The following is a 17,214-nucleotide window of genomic DNA, read 5'->3' as shown; positions in this document are numbered from 1 at the left end:
GATTAATTTGTTTATATGTCTTAGCAAGACAATCAATTCATTTTTATTTTGAGTTACACAATAATGTGCCGATTGTGTGAATCAAGTATGGGTTGCATAATGGTATGACGACTCTCACAGTTATCATTTCTAAATGCAGGTGACATTGAATCGAAAAATTACCGTGTTAAGAACGCTTTAAAATCATCAAAATACGTTGTAAAACTCATCTCAGCCATTCCAATTTGTATTTTTTTTTCTCGGGGGAGACCCTCGGATCCCCCAAACAACAAAATCTCGCGCCTTCGGCGCTCACAAATTCATCAAAATACACCGTAAAACTCATATCATCCATTCTACAGTTTTTGATACAGGCTAAAACAATATAAAATCACCAGGTCCGTCTTTAATTAATAAACGAACAACTAGGTCCAACCAGTCAAACCGTATAATCGAAAACGGCCTAGTACTGTTGGCTAGATGATCATGACCTACTTGTAAAAACTGTCCGTACATGGAAGATGCTGAAACAAAGTTAGGCTTTACTTACGGGATATTTCAAATTGTGCAACTGTATGCACTTAAGTAAAGTACAGTTTTAACCGAAATGTTATGCTTGTTTCTAAGCGTACATGTATATGTATTACACCAACTTGTCCTAGTACATGTACATGTATATCAGTAGAGTGTATATATTAGACGGAAAACGTGTTGCTTTAGCATTAGGAAAAGGCCCACTGCACCTTCTGAACAACTTTATTAAAATAATCAAAACGTTCATTTTCATAACGCAGGTCGTGTTATGGTTCCCGACGTCGTCATAATTACAACGCGTTAGTTGACTATTTCTGCGTCAGACGACAAAACTTCAACTTGTTTGATGTTGTAACCTCATCTTTGGACACATGATGTTATAATTGTTTTAAAGAACTTTTATTTTTTTGTTTTGTTTCGGAAAGGTAGCCTAGTGGCCCTTTCATGAATATCATGAAGTTGATTATTTATTACATTGAATGCGAAAGCATCTAAATTATCATTCTTCAAAAATGAATTGTCATAAGATCTATGGCAGCTAACTGTGAAAAGAACAATGCGTCAAGCTTTCCTATAATAGCTTCCTAATAAATAATATAATGGTAGCCTTCTTAGCTTTTTGGGAAGCTAATACTTTTATATATGTTATATTGTATGCACTTTACGTTCAGACCATTAGTCAAAGGTAGGTAATCCATTCAAATGTCTCTATTTTAACAATTTTAAAATCAGAAACATATATTATATTTATATATTTTTGGAATTTTACGTTATATGATTATTCTGTGATATTTACTATATGTATATAGGAAGCGTGGAATTAATTGTGAATTGTGACAATCTCTTTTAGTGAAAATATTGCAAAAAATCATCTTATAAATTCAATTAATTAAAATCATTATACAATTTTGATGTGGAGTTTTTTTCAACTTCATGTATTAAAACACATTTATATATACATATCCATATAAGGCTCATTTTCGGGAAAATATAACTTGTATAAAGTTTAAATCAGGAGCGTGAACGTTCATCGAATTAAATTCCGGAATCTGGATTTTTATTTTAGTGCAGCCTCACACGTCAACATCTCACATGACTTAGATCAGCACCATTTTGGATTTCCTGGTAGGAAAGCGGGGATCTGTCAACACACTTCTAATGGTTTCCGTGTGATTTACGGCTCTGTCACCCTACAGATGGCTTTGAAGAAAGTAAAAGGGACACTCGAAAGAGTTCTCGACAAAAATCTTCAGGATTTGGTGCGCGGAATAAGGAATCATAAGGATACAGAGGTGGGCATAATGACCAAATCAATATCACGATGAAGCTTTGCACAAGTAATATTGTGTACAGTAGCTCTGATAACGATTGTATTTCATTATCTCTCTGCGTTTGAGGGGCGTATTTTGTCGGCGTCCAGATATTTATGTCATTTAGTACATATAGACAGAGTTTTTGTTTATATTCTTATAAAAATATGAATTCCACTTTCCGTAAATAAAACCGGCTCGCGTCTAGATCTCTCCTGATTATGACAGTCACAGAGGCAACAATAAAATGATTACACTGAATTCATATACGTTGCAGGATCAATGTTATTATTTATTAATATCATAACAATAAACAAAAACATCAATGGATTCATACCGTGTTCGTCAACACAACTAGTAACTTCAGCATTTGCTTGCTTAATAATGAATAGTTAAACAATGTATTTAAAGCTAATTCAGCACGCTGTATAAGTGAAACCTCGAAAATCTGTACATTTGCATCCCGAGTTAAAACCATCCCAATTGCAAGATATCCGAAGTTGGGAAATTTGTTTACTTAATTAACAATTAAATTTGTTCCCAACATTTCTATCCTGAAAGCGAGCTTGAGGTTTCCAGACTATTGGCGAGACAATGACGTCTGGATTAATCGAGGGTCCACTGACTATAACCAAAGGCAAACAGCCCACCCTTACCAACCAGCAATATAACCATAATTTCGATATCATTGCTCACTCTATATTATCAAGTCATCATACATTTTGCTACACATAAAATCCAAGATGGTCGCCTGACGGCCATGTTGGTTTTCTGATCGTTTTAAAGATGAAATATGCACAACAATTATATTTTTGTTTCGCTGCTTATAGTTTTTCTAGATCATAGATAATGCTATGGGAGTAATTCAATTCAATCATAAAAAGTAATTAACAGTGACTTCTCAAAAAATCACAAAATTTTGTAAAATTTTTACTTTTAATACTTTGACTTTTGATTTTCATAGTTCCAACTTCTAAACACTATAGTTAGTCATGTTAACATTATATAGATATAAACAATGAAACATTTTTGTGACAAAAGGGCATGTGTCTTTATTATCAGGGTGTACTTTACTATATTGATGTGTAACAGTACTGTATTCATTGTCATTTATGTTTTTCCTTATAAATAATTTATTTATATGCATATATACATACCATTTGTTTCAGCAAGCTCTAGCAATATTACAAGCTTAAGCATGCCTAACAGGGACTCCAATATTTATTATCTCAGTAAAAGTTAAAGACTTGCATGCTGGGAGTGGATAAGTTACATACCTTTGACAAATACTATATAAACCAGTGGTATAGCGTAAAATGTCAACAGACTCACAGAGGAATAGTCACTATTAACTCTTTCTGTACCATTGTTGTAGACAGGTGACAGTAAAATGTGCTGTCTCATCCCCGTTGTCGTATATAGACAACAGAAAAACATGACATATCTCATGACGTATACAGACAACAATAGATACTTGGCATTATCTGATACATGTATATGATTAGTTGTGTCCAGCAGATGACATATGAGTTACACAATAAAATTTTATGCAAAAACAGCATTCTAACTTTGTACCAAACATTTTAATAGGAGAAAAGTACACATTTACTGTCATACATACGACCCAGATTGCTTGAATTTCCAGCAATGGGCTCTATTTGTCATCACCAATGTAAACAATATGGCAACTGTCATAATCATTCTACTGTCAGTAAAATACAAACATCAGAAAATAATGATATTTATGTTATCAAACAAAATTGTGAATGCCCTGAACAGTGGTTCTCGTTTTTCTGCATTATTTCCACATAATTCCAACATCATCATAATCAGAAAACACAAACAACTCCCCGCCATATTGCCTAATAATGACTTCCAGTGCAGAACCTGGTCAGCAATTACAGTATGGCAGTTACAGTTAATGAAGATAGAAGCAGATAGGTACCCATCTATACTACTGAATCTTATTTTCCATGCTTGAAGCTTTCACAGGAGAGATCTACAATTTTTCTAAATGGCTAACCATCTATTAAGCAATACCCCTAAGTCTGGAAATGTATCAAAATAGGTTGGAGGGGTGGTAGTTGGGGGGTTCTTATTTGCAGGAGGGGTCTTATTTGTGGTGAAATGTGATATATCATGTAATGCATATCCTATTCTCAGCAATCTCAAAATGATCCTTAGCTGGCTGTTCATAGGGTGTAAAACTAAAAAAACCAATTGCAAATCATTCAATGAAAATCACTATAACTAGATATTATTTAAGGGAAACAACTCTTTCAAGTTCATTTGTTTGTTTGTATTATTAACGTCCTATTAACAGACAGTGTCATGTAAAGATGGCCTCCCATTTATGCGATGTGCAGGGAGTATGTAGTGTGCAGTGCATAATTTGATATATATCATTATATGTATAACATAGTAGTTGATTTCTGGAACAAATTCTTATCAAGAATGAGGAGACTCGCCTGCTTTCAATACATTCTATGACAATTAATGAATTAATGCATTAAAACATTTTCTTATCTAGGGATAATTTGATATCTTTTAGGAGAATGTCATGAATCATCATCTCAACCTATGCTAATTACATGTTAACAAGTTTTGCCATATCTTATCAATGTCACTACACTACAGCTCAAGCTGTTGAAGAATGTTTAAAAGACAAAGCTCTGTTTCAAGATAGATCACAAGTGATTAAATGCTATGGCTATGATATCAAAATGTCTATGTACTACCGGTAGTTAGCAGTTAGTGAGAATGATTTGTAATTTGAAATAGAAAGATTATAACATGTGATTAGGAAACTGATGGCATTTACCAGTATAATGTTATTAAAATAATGGTTCAATAGTACATTTGTACAAGTATAAATAACTGTAAATTGTAGTCAGTTACACAGAAAATTAATGTGAAATTATAATTAAAGATACCGTAACTGTCACAGGGTTAATTAACATACAGTATTACTCTGAGGAACAGAACTGAAACTAACAATGTATTTACCTTAATTATAAAAACAATCTTTTCTTGATATCAGTTAACGATAATGTCTCTGATCGTGATTGATGAAAAAATGTATATGAAATAGCTATATAGGGTGATTATAACTAAATGGCTTTGTCACTATATATAAGGATACTGATATGTAACAACTATCCAGATCTGTTGTTAATTGATGTATTGCAATTATCTAGATCTGTTGTTAATTTATATATCGCAACTATCTGTTGTTGTAAATAACTGCAAATTGTGAAATTAATTACAATTGGAAATTAATGGAGAATTAAGATCTAACCTAATTTAGAGATCCTAATGAAGTACTGGTAAATGGAATGTCAGATATGACCTTTCTATATATTAGTTTGATATTGATTGTATAGACAACTGAAACTGGAGTGAGGAGAAATATGTGATTGGTGGTTGAGTTTACAGTAGTGTGTATTGATTGTTGTTTTGTGTATGATTGAGTGAAGGTCAACATTGATGGCTATAGCTCTGTTCTCTTAGAGAGCTATAACAGCTGGCCCCATCAACAATTCACAGATTGGTAGGCTCTATAGCTACCATGTATATATAACAGTACATATATGTATATATTAGACATATAAAATTTGTTGATGCACAATACAATAGGATCAACATTCTCTCCTTTATAAGTATACTACATTATAAGTGCACATGTATAAGAAGATTATACTTTGTTACAAAATGTTTCCTCTTTCCTGCATGTTTCGTTAATATTTGGTGATAAAAAAAAGATGAAAATAAAGTTCTTGATCCTTAAGCAATAGTACTAATTTTAATTTTCAGTCATTTTGAATGTAATTTTCAGTCTGTTCTCGGTAAATAATGCAAAGTCATGATCAGCACTTCTCTAACTGCATGTAGATACAATGTATAACTGCAAGTGGGCTTTCTTGAAAAATGGAGTACCGCTCTAGCTAGATCTGTATAATTGGCTTGGACCAAGGATTTATAAGTGAGAAGGATTTGTCACTGTGTCATTGCACTACTAAACACCACGCGTGACACCTATGATCCTGGAATAAAAACTATTTTTCTCAACAAATACGTACTTGTCTTATCGTGTCAAAAGAAGCACCAATATATAAAGTTTATTAAAATTCACAATGTTTAGTACTTGCTTTAAGGACAGAAGATTTAGAAGAAATGTCTTAAATTTTCGTTAAAAAAAATAAAATACGACAACCTATGAAATTGACGGCCCACTCTAGAAAGTAGTAAAGTAACCCTCGCACCCGCAAGCTACATCAAAGGTTGCGCTGGCGGATATCAAAGGAAAATCAGTCTTCACCCAACATCATGGTCAGTGCGCATGCACAAACACAAAACTCCTGCATTGCACTTGCCCAAAACCCAGTTTGACTTATCCTTCTCATATAGGTCCTTGTCTTGGACTTCGAGAAAAAAGTTGCTTTTCTTTTTCAAATTCATCTACTGCGCTTAAAAATGATTAACTGGGATGGCATAAACACACTCTCTGGTACATAAGCACCAATTGAGTGATGTTGATGACGGAACATAATTCTCACTTGAGTGACGTAGATGACAACCTTTCCAATCAAAGCTACTGCTTACCATTTTAACAGCATACCTCATTTAAGATACATGTACCATATGTGCTGAAATATATTCTGAGTCCTTTGCCTGTAAAATGATACTGTTTATAATAAGTTATATGATCATGTCATCTTAAGTTTATCTTTCTTTGACTGATATACCAGTCCAGTAATATTCATTTATCATTGGCTTTTATTGATAGTGAACCTTCCATCTGCTCCATGACATTTAAGGTGGATTTGTATATGTTATATAAGTCCATTTATAAACCATGCACTTCACTGTTACCAGTAGCTTCCATGCAATAATAGCATTTACAAGTATAGACATAAATGTAATATGACTATGTAAAGGCTGTGATATAACAATAAATATAATTCAGCTGGCTGTAATTTGTAAATGTAAATGTATAGTTATATACCGGTAACTTTTAGTGTCACTGTAGTATGCTGCTGTCTGGTTGTGTGGGTTGACTTTATCACTTATCAATGTAATCTCAAAATGACACTGTGTTAAATGTATTTGATGGATGTAAAAATTGTTGTCTTGGTAGCCGTTTTCCTTGAAGAAGTTTGGTGTTCACCCAAAATATAAATATATACATGTAATAGAGTGTTACATGTATTTTCATTTAGTCTCCAAAGGTTTTTCATGGACGACTATTATAATATCATTACCTTCAAAATTAAATCTAAAGGTTTTTGGTGCTTGAATAATGTATAAGATTCATTCAAGACTGAAATCGATAAGCACGATTTTGTTTTATGTAGGTTTTACTAGAGTCGCATTATATTTTGTATCGCATACTTATAAGTATATAATTAGTAGCCTTTTGATTTCATGACCACAACATGGGAAATTATGTAGTTTCAATGTATTCTCCCATAAAGGGTATATATTTGAACAGGGCTACGGTAGGGAAGCTATTCATGGCAAATATGGTAAAAGAACTAACAACAGAGTGTGATGATCATGAGCCAGTGGGAAACAATTGTCTGCACTGCTGTGAATTTGGTAGTACAGTGTACCACTGATTGTTCAATTTTGGAGACAATAGAACCTAGTGGTGGTAGATATAGTGATATAGGGCCCCAGGGAGGAGGATGGGAGCTATCTTAGTAGTCCTGTGCATGTCAGGACAGTATACTGGTGTAATTCAATCAGAGACCCAGTAGGATGATAAACCCAGGGACAAAATTAGTTTGTTGATCAACCGAGTAAGGTGGCACATCAATCCAGTACAGTAGCGCAGTCAATTTGTTAAAGTACTGGCATTTCTGTCTATTTCCGTGGGAGGTGCGGGTGCCAACACGTTTTAAGGCAGTTTTACCTGTCCACCGTGAAGCTACTAAATTGGTTTAGTAGTTGTATTGGAATCATCATTGTTGCTATCGGATCGTTAATTAAATGCACACAGTATTTTAGGTCGGTTAACACTTATCGTGTTTGATCCCTGCCCGATTATTAACCGCCTTTTGTGTTGTTATTACTCCCCAGAGGATTGACTGAGAATTACGTTGTTTCCCATTATTATTTTCTGTCAAATTCCCAGTCAGCTTTATTCTGATGCAGGAAAGTGTTTTACGATTCTCAGAAAATCGTCAGGTTGTCTACCGAAGCATGATTTCCATCACTTAGTGGAATTGAAGCTGAAGATATCTGTAATCTGGCAGAGCAATTCCAGAATTTAGACAAGTTAGAAAATAGATAATGGCATTGGTATGTGGAAGAAATTGTATTGGAAATATTGAGGCCATTTTATCTGCTTTCCATTCAACTGTCTCCAATAGTGACTCATCACACCAGGGTTTTTGCCAGCGATTTTGGGAAAAGGACCCTAAGCAAAAATTGGGAAAATATCATCCATGTTTTTTAAAATTGGAAAAACATAACTTTAATAAATTTTGTTCAATTTTGAAAAGTTCTGAAAAAAATACATGATCTTTGCGAAATGACCATTTTACAAGATATTAATATTATTGTTGTAGCTGTTAACATCATTTGGGGGTTTTAACTTAATTTTACCATAATTGGGAAAATGTTGACTGAATTTGGGAAAATACAGTGCTATTTTTCAATTGAGAATGGGTCCTTTTACCGGACCCTACAAAGGCCTGGCAAAAACCCTGCACACACTTCGTAATTCATATCATGACTATAAACCGTCTTTTGCTATACATGTATTGTAATAGATTAAGCTATATAATTGTGTATTTACTGGTATGTGATCATCACATTTAACGGTCACCATAGCAAAGCCTTAACTTCCTTTTCTACTTCTAACCTGGGTGAAGTCAATATTCATAGTATAACCAACGAAGGTTGATACAATCTTCTATCCACTTAACGAGATAAAGTGACATTTCCTGGAATGTAAATCGTTTGTTGTGGATAAATTATAGTTTCCTTTTGCCTGTTGATTATGTGAGCCATGTATTTGCTGGAGACGATGTTTTATAAACTTAGAATACTAATAAATGATACCTGTTCCTACACACCTTTGATGTTTTTATCAATGATAGCTAGGTTTATGGTACCGGACTACCAGCCTTCCAACTCTGAGTGGCAAGGTTAAATGCATGTGGGACAGTTGCCAGGTGCTGACTGTAGGTTGGTGGGTTTTCTCTGGGTACTCCAGATTTCCTCTAACTCCCTTATATGACATATGCATGGCTCTGGCTGTTAACAGGACATAGAACAAATAAAACCCAATGGAGCGGGTCAGCCTAACCAATAATAGCTAGTAATAGATTGTAATAACGAAGTGATGGTATAAAACAGTTCTTCTATTATACAAACACAAACACATATTTGAGACATCATCTTCTGTTAAAGATATATACACTAAGATATAAATCAATACTGATAAATCTTTTGAGATCAAGTTGAGGTGGCCTAGGAGCTCAGATAATGATACTCCTTATATGATATATGAAACAGCTCTTCACAATAACAAGCATTATTATGTCATGTCTAGTTTAATCATTTAATTGTTTAGCCTTCCTGACATCAAACAAATCAATGATTGGGATTTACTCTCAGGCTGTACATGGAATGATGTCAAGTTACAGAAACCAGCGGCGGTATTACATAAGAATGATGTTATGGGGGATGTTGATTAATGTAACATGCCTCATTGAAACCAGGTTTTAGACATAGGTTTTTCACTGAAAACAGTAGCAGAATATATTAATTCCCAGTGACATGTTTGGACTATGTTGTGGTCATTTACTGTAGTCTTAATTCTGATGTGATGGCATCATATCTAGACTTTGACATGGAAAATGATGTGCAGATCCTTATTGTAAATTAAATTCATACTTGTTGCCATCGTGAACAGAAATGCACGTATAAATCCAGCTTGTATATATATGCAGCTACTGTACACGTTTTGTGAGAATGCTTCTGTTCTGTGATTCTGTGCCATTTTTTTCTGTCTGATGAGAATTCCTTTTATGGTTTCAGAGTAAATACATAGCAGAATGTTTGGACGAGATCAAACAGGAGTTGAGGACGGAGAATATGGCAGTGAAGGCCAACGCTGTCAACAAGCTGACATATGTAAGTATTGTTACCATGGCAATATAAAATAGTGTTAACCTAGCAGCAAAATCTTATGCCATGGTTACCTTGGCAACATGAAATTGGTCTGATGTTAACCTAACCTTGACCCTTATGACCTAGTCCTGACTTTTAGTGTTTTTGTGTTCGAAATTTGGAGGCAGTGTTTAAGCAACCTAAAAAAATGAATAAATTAAAAAATATAATTGCACTTCTAGATCCAATGTATTTTGATGCCTTAATTATGTTAGCTTCCTAAATACACACTAAGTCACACCATTGGTCTTAGTATAATCAAATGTCCCCAAAGCATTGAAGGGTATATATTTATGGGTGATGTACAGACAAACTAATGCCTATAAAATTGCTACCATGTTGCTGTCTACTGGGCATTCATTATTGAGTTTGTGGTTCTGGACTGACTGACTAATTAGCCTAATGTTACTGGGTTGCCATCCAAATTATCGTTCTGTGATAGTAATTTGTAAATTCTAACAATGTTGTCATCCTATAGTCCCAAATCACCAGCAATTGCTTCAACCATCTATACATGAACATTTCTATATGATCTAGATTATTGTTATTCCTTTAGGAGATTTCAATGCTTAATTAAATGATTGATCAGTACATAAAACCATAAAACTATTGTATATGATCTTCCAGTCTAGATGATATGCTGTTCCTAAACTTAACTTGGTGAATAAAACTATAAAGCTACTAACTACAGTCAAACCTTTCTAAAACAAAATGAACCAAGAAAATGATCTTCATAGTCATGTGGTCTTTATATGCACAACTCAAATTGTGTTTAGATTGATGATTTATACCTCGAAAAAAATAATCTTATCAAGCAGGAGTCTTAATACAGAATTGGCATGGTGACTGAATTGGACTAGTACCCCTCCAGTCTAGTTTTAAGTTTCAGGTCCTGAAGCTTCTCTCAGTTGATGTTGCTTGATGTTCCTTTATTGTTAGACAAACCATACACATTTAATATAGTATTGTGTTAAGGAAAATAAGGAAGATATTAATAATATTGATCTGCTTGACATTTCCTTGTGAAACTCACATAATAAGCCAGTGATAAACCTTCTGTTGAGTTGAGTTTCTAATTGTGATGAATCGGGACCATAAACCGTCTCTTATTATGAGGGTAGGCTTAAAACTTTATTTGGAAAAGTAAAAGTTGTCTGTTAATGATTTAATGTTTGTTTTCCCAATCACTCTATTGGCACAGTATCTAAAGGTTAAGAATAATGTAGCAAGTACTTTATGGTATTAATTCTTTATGTAGACATTTGTAGTTATATACTACGCATGAACTATATCATTGTACTATCAGGTATCCATCCTGATCCAATCCCTACTCACCTATCCCATTGTCGAGACTGGATTTATATGGAAGTCTTAAAGACATTTCTAGTTTGTAGACAATCTACTGCACACAAAGTCTGAGTCATCATACACATGATTGTTTTGATGTATTTATCTACATTAAGGGGTTCTGACTGTACTGCAGGAGCTTATCTCATTACCTTAAATTTGATCACCTAACAATTGTTAAAAACAATACATATGTACTTCCAGACAAATAGAGGATGAAATTTTGTTATAAAATGAAATTTAAATGTCATTAATTTTACCTTATAATTGTCTGCCACTAGAAAAGAATTGATAGTGATACTGTTCATGATAAATGTTACGAAATGAAAGTTGTAACATCATCACAAAAAAACGTTGAGAAAAATTGTAAATTGCTTGGTTTATGTGTTCAAAATACATAAAATTCTTCTTGATTAGATTTATAGACGTTCAGAATTACTGTTCCACAGATACTATTTTAGAAATGGATATATATTTAGTATAAATTGTGAATTCTTACACTGAGCTGTAACATATATATGTTAGCTACAGTAACAGTACATTATACGTGGTGTTATTTTGAAGATGCTACACTGCTGACAAATGGTATGTTTTCTCTGACAAAAACAGGAGAAGAAGAATAAGTATTTTTCTATAGTTACAAAAGCTACTTACAAAAAATGTACCTTTCACCATTGAAAAGCTTGAGCTTCTCACTCGGTATTTTACTTCTAGATAAAGATATAAAAAAATATTTAATTGCATCTTGGAAAAAAGTCCATAGCAATAAATATGCCCTATATGAAATGATGCATCGGTACCAATTGTGGATCCTGCAAAAGCAAAACAAGTTACCTTATATTAGGTATTGTTTTACATTATAATTAGACATACATTTACATGAATAAACACCAATTATAATTGTTCAAATGATGAGCATTGTTTACATTCTGTCAGTAATAGAGCATCTTTAACAAGCCATGTAATATATCTCTTCTTGTTAGAAATTTCATCTCCAGATGTGTATAAAAACAATATTGCCAGCAGCAATCAAGTGATGGTTTGAAAATATGCATAAATATTGATTTCACACAGACTACGGCTTGTCTCTGTACTGCTTGCTTCTCATGGGTATTGATTTTAAGAGGCTTTATTTGACCTTTGACCTGTCATTGTTGTTATACATATAGATAATTCTTTGTCACAAAAGATATTTTTAGATTTACAGGACAGAGCACCCTTGTACTTAATAACCTTTCTTTGTATATAACCATGCCTGACTATTTCAAAAGATATTATGTTTCTTGTGAAACATAATCAAAAACCATAAAAATCTATCACAAGCATTGCTTGCCAGCCTCACTTTGTCTCACAAAAACCATTCTCATGTCTTAAGCTTGAGCTCCCTTAATGAAAATAAGCTTTGTGGATTTTTTCTTGTAAATGTAAATGGTTTGAGTTAAAATGAAAAAGTTACTATTAAATTACCCTGAAAATCTGATATCCAAATGATCAACATTCCCCAGGAAAACATTCTGTAAACAAATTTCTTTGTGCATGTATAAGCTTGAACTGAAAAATATCCCATTGATACTAACATAGCAAAGGATAATATGTTGGCTTTAAATAAAGAAATTTCAATTTCCTAAAATGTTGTATAGTTTGGAAATAACTGGTATAGATTATTCATCAATATATTGACACTTGTCTCCTGAACAATAAGTGTTAATAAGTTTCAATATACATACTGTATACTGCTTAGTTATTTGAAGATGTTCAAAACTGTTCTTGGTCTACATGTATAGTCTTTAGCTGAGATGTATAACTCACATTGGTTTTTTTTTACTGTATGTAGCTCCAGATGTGTGGGTACGATATCAGCTGGTCCGCTTTCAACATCATCGAGGTGATGAGCTCTACCAAGTTCACATTCAAGGTAAGATGGAGCCAGTAGTTACCGTATAGCTGTTTATATTCGTGGGAATGATATTTTTGCGTTTTTCCAGGTTATCATCATGTTCATTGAATTTCGATCTGTAAAATATAAAAGAATAAGTTAACTTTTATATACATTTCAAAATTTGGAAAAGTGGGAAATTTCAATTCACTAGTAATTTTTAGGTCACCTGAGACGAAGTCTCAAGTGACCTATTCTAATCGCCTTTTGTCCGTCGTCGTGCGTCGTGCGTCGTGCGTCGTCCGTCGTGCGTCGTCCGTCGTGCGTCGTATGTCCGTAAACAATTTACATTTTCGACTTCTTCTCCAAAACTGCTGAAGCAATTTCAATGAAATTTTGCACAAACCTTCTTAGGCATAAGGCCAATCAAAATTGTGAATTATATGGTCCCCACCCCCCAGGGGGCTGTGGGAGGGGCCAAAAGGGGTAAAATTGAGTAAAATTTCAAAAATCTTCTTCTCTACTCACAGATGTGGTAGAATCAAATACTCTTCATAGATAGAAAGGTCTTAAGGTCCTTTACAAAAATTGTGAATTATATGACCCTGGGGTCTCTAGTTTCCCCCTGGGGAGGGGGTTAAGTTTACTATACTTTATATTGAGAAACCACATTTTTGCGCATTATTTGGTCATTTGTAATAGGAAATGAGTCAAATGTTGTCAGAATTATCAGTATGAGATGGCCATTTAATCCTATTAACAAATTTTCTATGACTGACCCCCAGGGGCCTTAGGGGCGGGGTCAAAAGGGGTCAAATAGGCCAAAACTTCAAAAATCTTCTTCTGAAATTCTGGAAATGGTAGAATCAAATACTTTTCATAAATAGAAAGGTCTTAAGGTCCTTTACAAAAAATTTTGAATTATATGACCCTGGGGTCTCACGTTTCCCCCCGGGGAGGGGGTCAAGTTTTCTATAGTTTATATAGGGAAAACACATTTATGAGCATTTTTTGCTCAATTTTCATTGGAAACGAGTCAAACTTGGTTAGAATTATTAGCCTGAGATAGCATTTTAATATCATATCCACATTGGTTCTGGCCGACCCCCTGGGGGCAGAGGGTGGGGCTAAAAAAGGGTCAAATAGGCTAAAACTTCAAAAATCTTCTTCTGAAATTCTGGAAACGGTAGAAACAAATACTTTTCATAAATAGAAAGGTCTTAAGGTCCTTTACAAAAATTGTGAATTATATGACCCTGGGGTTTCACATTTCCCCCTGGGGAGGGGGTCAAGTTTACTACGGTATAGTTTAATATAGGGAAAACACATTTATGAGCATTTTTTGCTCAATTTTCATTGGAAACGAGTCAAACTTGGTTAGAATTATTAGCCTGAGATAGCATTTTAATATCATATCCATATTGGTCCAGGCCGACCCCCTGGGGGCAGAGGGGCGGGGCCAAAAAAGGTCAAATAGGCTAAAACTTCAAAAATATTCTTTTAAAATTCTGGAAATGGTATAATCAAATACACTTTATAGATGAAAAGGTCTTAAAGTTTGTTTATAAAAATTGTAAATTATATGACCCTGGGATCTCCTGTTTCCCCTTGGGGAGGGGGTCAAGTTTACTATAGTTTATATAGGAAAAACACATTAATGAGCATTTTTTGCTCAATTTTCATAGGAAATGAGTCAAACTTGGTTAGAATTATTAGCCTGAGATAGCATTTTAATATCATATCCACATTGGTCCTGGCCGACCCCCTGGGGGCAGAGGGGCGGGGCTAAAAAAGGGTCAAATAGGCTAAAAATCTTCTAAAATTCTGGATATAAAATCAAATAATTATAGATGGAAAGGTCTTCAGGTGAATTGAATTATATGACCCTGGGGTCTCACGTTACCCCCTGGGGAGGGGTCAAGTTTACTTTAGTTTATATTAGGAAAAACATATTTGTGAACATTATTTGCCCAATTTTCGTAGGAAATTAGTCAAACTTGATTAGAATTATTAGCCTAAGATATAGCATTTTAACATCCATATCGGTCCTCGATGACCCCCTGGGGGACCACAGGGGCAGGACCAAACAGGGTCAAATTGATTAAAATTTCAAAAAATACCTCTAAGTTCACAGGTTTGATGGAAGCAAATACCGGTACTCTTCATAGTCTAAAAAAGGTCAAATTTATAAATCACTGACCAACTTCAAGGCCCAGCAATAGAGCATATAGTGTTTTTATGTCTTTAATTTGTTTTATTATTTGTTTCATTATATATTCTAACTCAGGTGACCGTTAAGGCCCATGGGCCTCTTGTTTTACTTTTATACCCCAATTGCATAAATTTTGACTCAAGAAAGTATCTGTCTGCACCATTTTTACCCACCTACCTGTAAGTAACTCGTACATATTGATTGTTGTTCATACAAGTTACATACATGTATGAATATTTCAGAAAGCAAAAAGGTAGACTTTTATAAGAGTCACAATATTTCACTCAGACTCTTAATACAAACGATTAAAAAAAAATGAAAATAATTTGGAGGCCCAAAGGTCCAAAATCCTCAAAGTACTAGTTGGTGAACCTGCAGTGGAGGAAACCGAGATGGGTACAAAAAGTTAAACATTGCTGTCAGTGCCCCACAGACATTAGTGACAAGTGTATGATGGAACATTTACTTGTAGTAGACTGTTAATACATTACACAGTCTTATTACTTTAATGCCATACTTTGATGTGTTACAGAGGATAGGCTACCTGGCGGCAGGACAGAGTTTCCATGAGGGTACAGATGTACTGATGTTGACTACTAACATGATCAGAAAGGTAAGAATCTTTATAATTCAGTTTGTCATGATCAGAAAGGTAAGAATCTTTATAATTCAGTTTGTCATGATCAGAAAGGTAAGAATCTTTATAATTCAGTTTGTCATGATCAGAAAGGTAAGAATCTTTATAATTCAGTTTGTCATGATCAGAAAGGTAAGAATCTTTATAATTCAGTTTGTCATGATCAGAAAGGTAAGAATCTTTATAATTCAGTTTGTTCAGAACGGTAAGAATCTTTATAATTCAGTTTGTCATGATCAGAAAGGTAAGAATCTTTATAATTCAGTTTGTTCAGAAAGGTAAGAATCTTTATAATTCAGTTTGTCATGATCAGAAAGGTAAGAATCTTTATAATTCAGTTTGTCATGATCAGAAAGGTAAGAATCTTTATAATTCAGTTTGTTCAGAACGGTAAGAATCTTTATAATTCAGTTTGTCATGATCAGAAAGGTAAGAATCTTTATAATTTAGTTTGTTCAGAAAGGTAAGAATCTTTATAATTCAGTTTGTTCAGAACGGTAAGAATCTTTATAATTCAGTTTGTCATGATCAGAAAGGTAAGAATCTTTATAATTCAGTTTGTTCAGAACGGTAAGAATCTTTATAATTCAGTTTGTCATGATCAGAAAGGTAAGAATCTTTATAATTCAGTTTGTCAAGATCAGAAAGGTAAGAATCTTTATAATTCAGTTTGTCATGATCAGAACGGTAAGAATCTTTATAATTCAGTTTGTCATGATCAGAAAGGTAAGAATCTTTATAATTCAGTTTGTCATGATCAGAAAGGTAAGAATCTTTATAAATCAGTTTGTCATGATCAGAAAGGTAAGAATCTTTATAATTCAGTTTGTCATGATCAGAAAGGTAAGAATCTTTATAATTCAGTTTGTCATGATCAGAAAGGTAAGAATCTTTATAATTCAGTTTGTCATGATCAGAAAGGTAAGAATCTTTATAATTCAGTTTGTTCAGAACGGTAAGAATCTTTATAATTCAGTTTGTTATGATTAGAAAGTCAAGAATCTTTATAATTCAGTTTGTCATGATCAGAAAGGTAAGAATCTTTATAATTCAGTTTGTCATGATCAGAAAGGTAAGAATCTTTATAATTCAGTTTGTCATTGAGTTCAATAATAATTGGTACAATTACAGTGGTTTT

At 33.7% G+C, this 17,214-nt stretch overlaps 1 protein-coding gene across 1 annotated transcript in view; it reads left to right on the top strand.

The window, feature by feature from the left end:
* Positions 1-1,602: 1,602 nt before the first annotated feature.
* The window catches only part of LOC138325699 (AP-3 complex subunit delta-1-like), a 55,517-nt gene continuing 39,905 nt past the window's right edge, over positions 1,603-17,214 (top strand). Inside the window, exons 1-4 of the mRNA XM_069271529.1 lie at positions 1,603-1,805; positions 9,873-9,968; positions 13,186-13,266; positions 15,972-16,052. Of these exons, the coding sequence (XP_069127630.1) occupies positions 1,710-1,805; positions 9,873-9,968; positions 13,186-13,266; positions 15,972-16,052 (354 nt within the window). The 5' untranslated portion in view covers positions 1,603-1,709. The remainder of the gene's footprint in view (positions 1,806-9,872; positions 9,969-13,185; positions 13,267-15,971; positions 16,053-17,214) is intronic.

The sequence above is a fragment of the Argopecten irradians genome, chromosome 6 (assembly GCF_041381155.1).
Source record: "Argopecten irradians isolate NY chromosome 6, Ai_NY, whole genome shotgun sequence".
Classification (NCBI taxonomy): Eukaryota; Metazoa; Mollusca; class Bivalvia; order Pectinida; family Pectinidae; genus Argopecten; species Argopecten irradians.
This window is presented reverse-complemented; position numbering and strand designations above follow the sequence as displayed.